At 38.2% G+C, this 1,764-nt stretch overlaps 1 protein-coding gene across 1 annotated transcript in view; it reads right to left on the bottom strand.

Moving 5' to 3' along the window:
* ehbp1 (EH domain binding protein 1) overlaps positions 1-1,764 on the bottom strand; it is a gene marked incomplete in the record, with an annotated part of 851,057 nt that overhangs the window by 203,900 nt on the left and 645,393 nt on the right. Inside the window, 1 exon segment of the mRNA XM_037681251.1 lies at positions 790-1,035. Coding sequence (XP_037537179.1) covers positions 790-1,035 — 246 coding nt within the window.

Consider the following 1,764-nt stretch of genomic DNA (forward strand, 5'->3'; position numbering starts at 1 on the left):
GGGGGACAGTTGAACCCGGAGGCCTCCACCCCTGTTTAACGATGGACAATTTCTTTTCACAAAGATGGACTCCTTTACTCCTCTCTCAAACCGAGAGAGGACCGACAGAGAGGAACGATGGTTTGAGAGAGGAGTAAAGGAGGCCATCTTTGTGAAAAGAAATCGTCCATCGTTAAACAGGGGTGGAGGCCTCCGGGTTCAACTGTCCCCCTCTTACAATGCTGTGATTGCTAGTATCACTCAGCCCTCTGTGAACAGTAAACAGCCATCAATGTGCTAATGATCCATTGTTAGGCTTATGGTCCTTTTTGAGCATGTGATCAGCTGGTTTTGGTTGTCAGCAGCAAACTGGTTGATCCACTCTGAGAAGGTGCTATTTAAGAGACTGAGATGAAAACAGCACCTCAAACTGAGGAAGTCTCTTGGATGAGAGACGAAACGTTTCTATATTTTTTTGCTTTGTTTTGTTTTTTGGTTTTTTTGAATGTCCAGAGGACCAGATTGAACTTTTTTGGAATACTTAATATAGTGCCATAGATGGTGGAAGTTCATTTTGAAAGATGATCTATTGGAATTCCTTGATTATTCAAAATGAGATCCCTGACTGTTTTATTCTGCATATAAAACACTGACTACTCATAAATACTCCACATAACCCATCTTCAAACAATCCATACTACCCCATTATAGAAGCTGTAGGTGATTATTAAATATGTATGTAATGGGTTAAATGTAACAAGTTAAGACAGTGAATCATGCAGCACACACAACATCAGACACAGATTTTACCCAGAGCAGTTAGCTTGCAGTCAGGGTTAGTAAGCTCCAGGTGTCCCTGGGTGCTGGTTGTGGTTGGAAGGGCATCATGTGGTAGCTGGTAAGTAATCAGTGCAGAAGCAAATAAAGCAGCACTGACAGAACCTCCATGATTACCACCAAAGTGGAACTGCTCTTCCTCTGCCCTACTCTTGTCCTCATCCTCACCCTTTTCACCAACATCATCTTCCTCGTGACTTCTGATCCTCTCCAAAACATCTGTGGATGCAAAGTTAAAGAGAGGGAATGATGGACAGAAGGGAATAAAAAAGAGGATGTTAAAAAGTGAAGGAGAATGATGAATGAAAGATAAGAGGGAGAATGCATTGACAGAAGGTAGAAGGACAAATTTTAGGAGGAAGTAAATAGAGAGGTGTTGGGACAGGTTTAGAATAAGGAAGGAACAAAAAATACAATGTAGGTTAGTTTGTATTAACAGCAGTCTAAAGAGCATCTGAAAGTATTATCCCTTTCATAAACAAAGCAAAACTCCCACCCTCTCCGTCCACATCCCCTTTGATTCACCAGTAAACATGACAATAAAGGGTACGAAAGAGTAAACATACAAAAAGACAAATATTACTAAATTAAAGCTGGTGACCTGTTCTTTCACAATAATCCCTTAAATTTACTACATTCATGGAGATTTAACACAATTACTGTAAATTTTAATTAAAAAAAATGAGTTTTTATATTTTCCCCAAAGTTTTTTTTTTCCATTAATGCAACCTTTATTTATACAGGTAGTCTCCTTGAGCTAAGATGACTCATTTACAAGAGAGACCTGTTTTAAACAAAGAACACAGATGAAGTACAGACAATCATAGACACTCATAAAAAAGTACATAAAATGAAATGGAAACGGACCCAATTTTAATTTAGTAATATTTGTCTTATATAGTTAAATATGTATGTAATGGGTTAAATGTAACAAGTTAAGACAGTGAA

The sequence above is a fragment of the Nematolebias whitei genome, chromosome 1 (genome assembly GCF_014905685.2).
Source record: "Nematolebias whitei isolate Nwh7 chromosome 1, NemWhi1, whole genome shotgun sequence".
Taxonomy (NCBI): domain Eukaryota; kingdom Metazoa; phylum Chordata; class Actinopteri; order Cyprinodontiformes; family Rivulidae; genus Nematolebias; species Nematolebias whitei.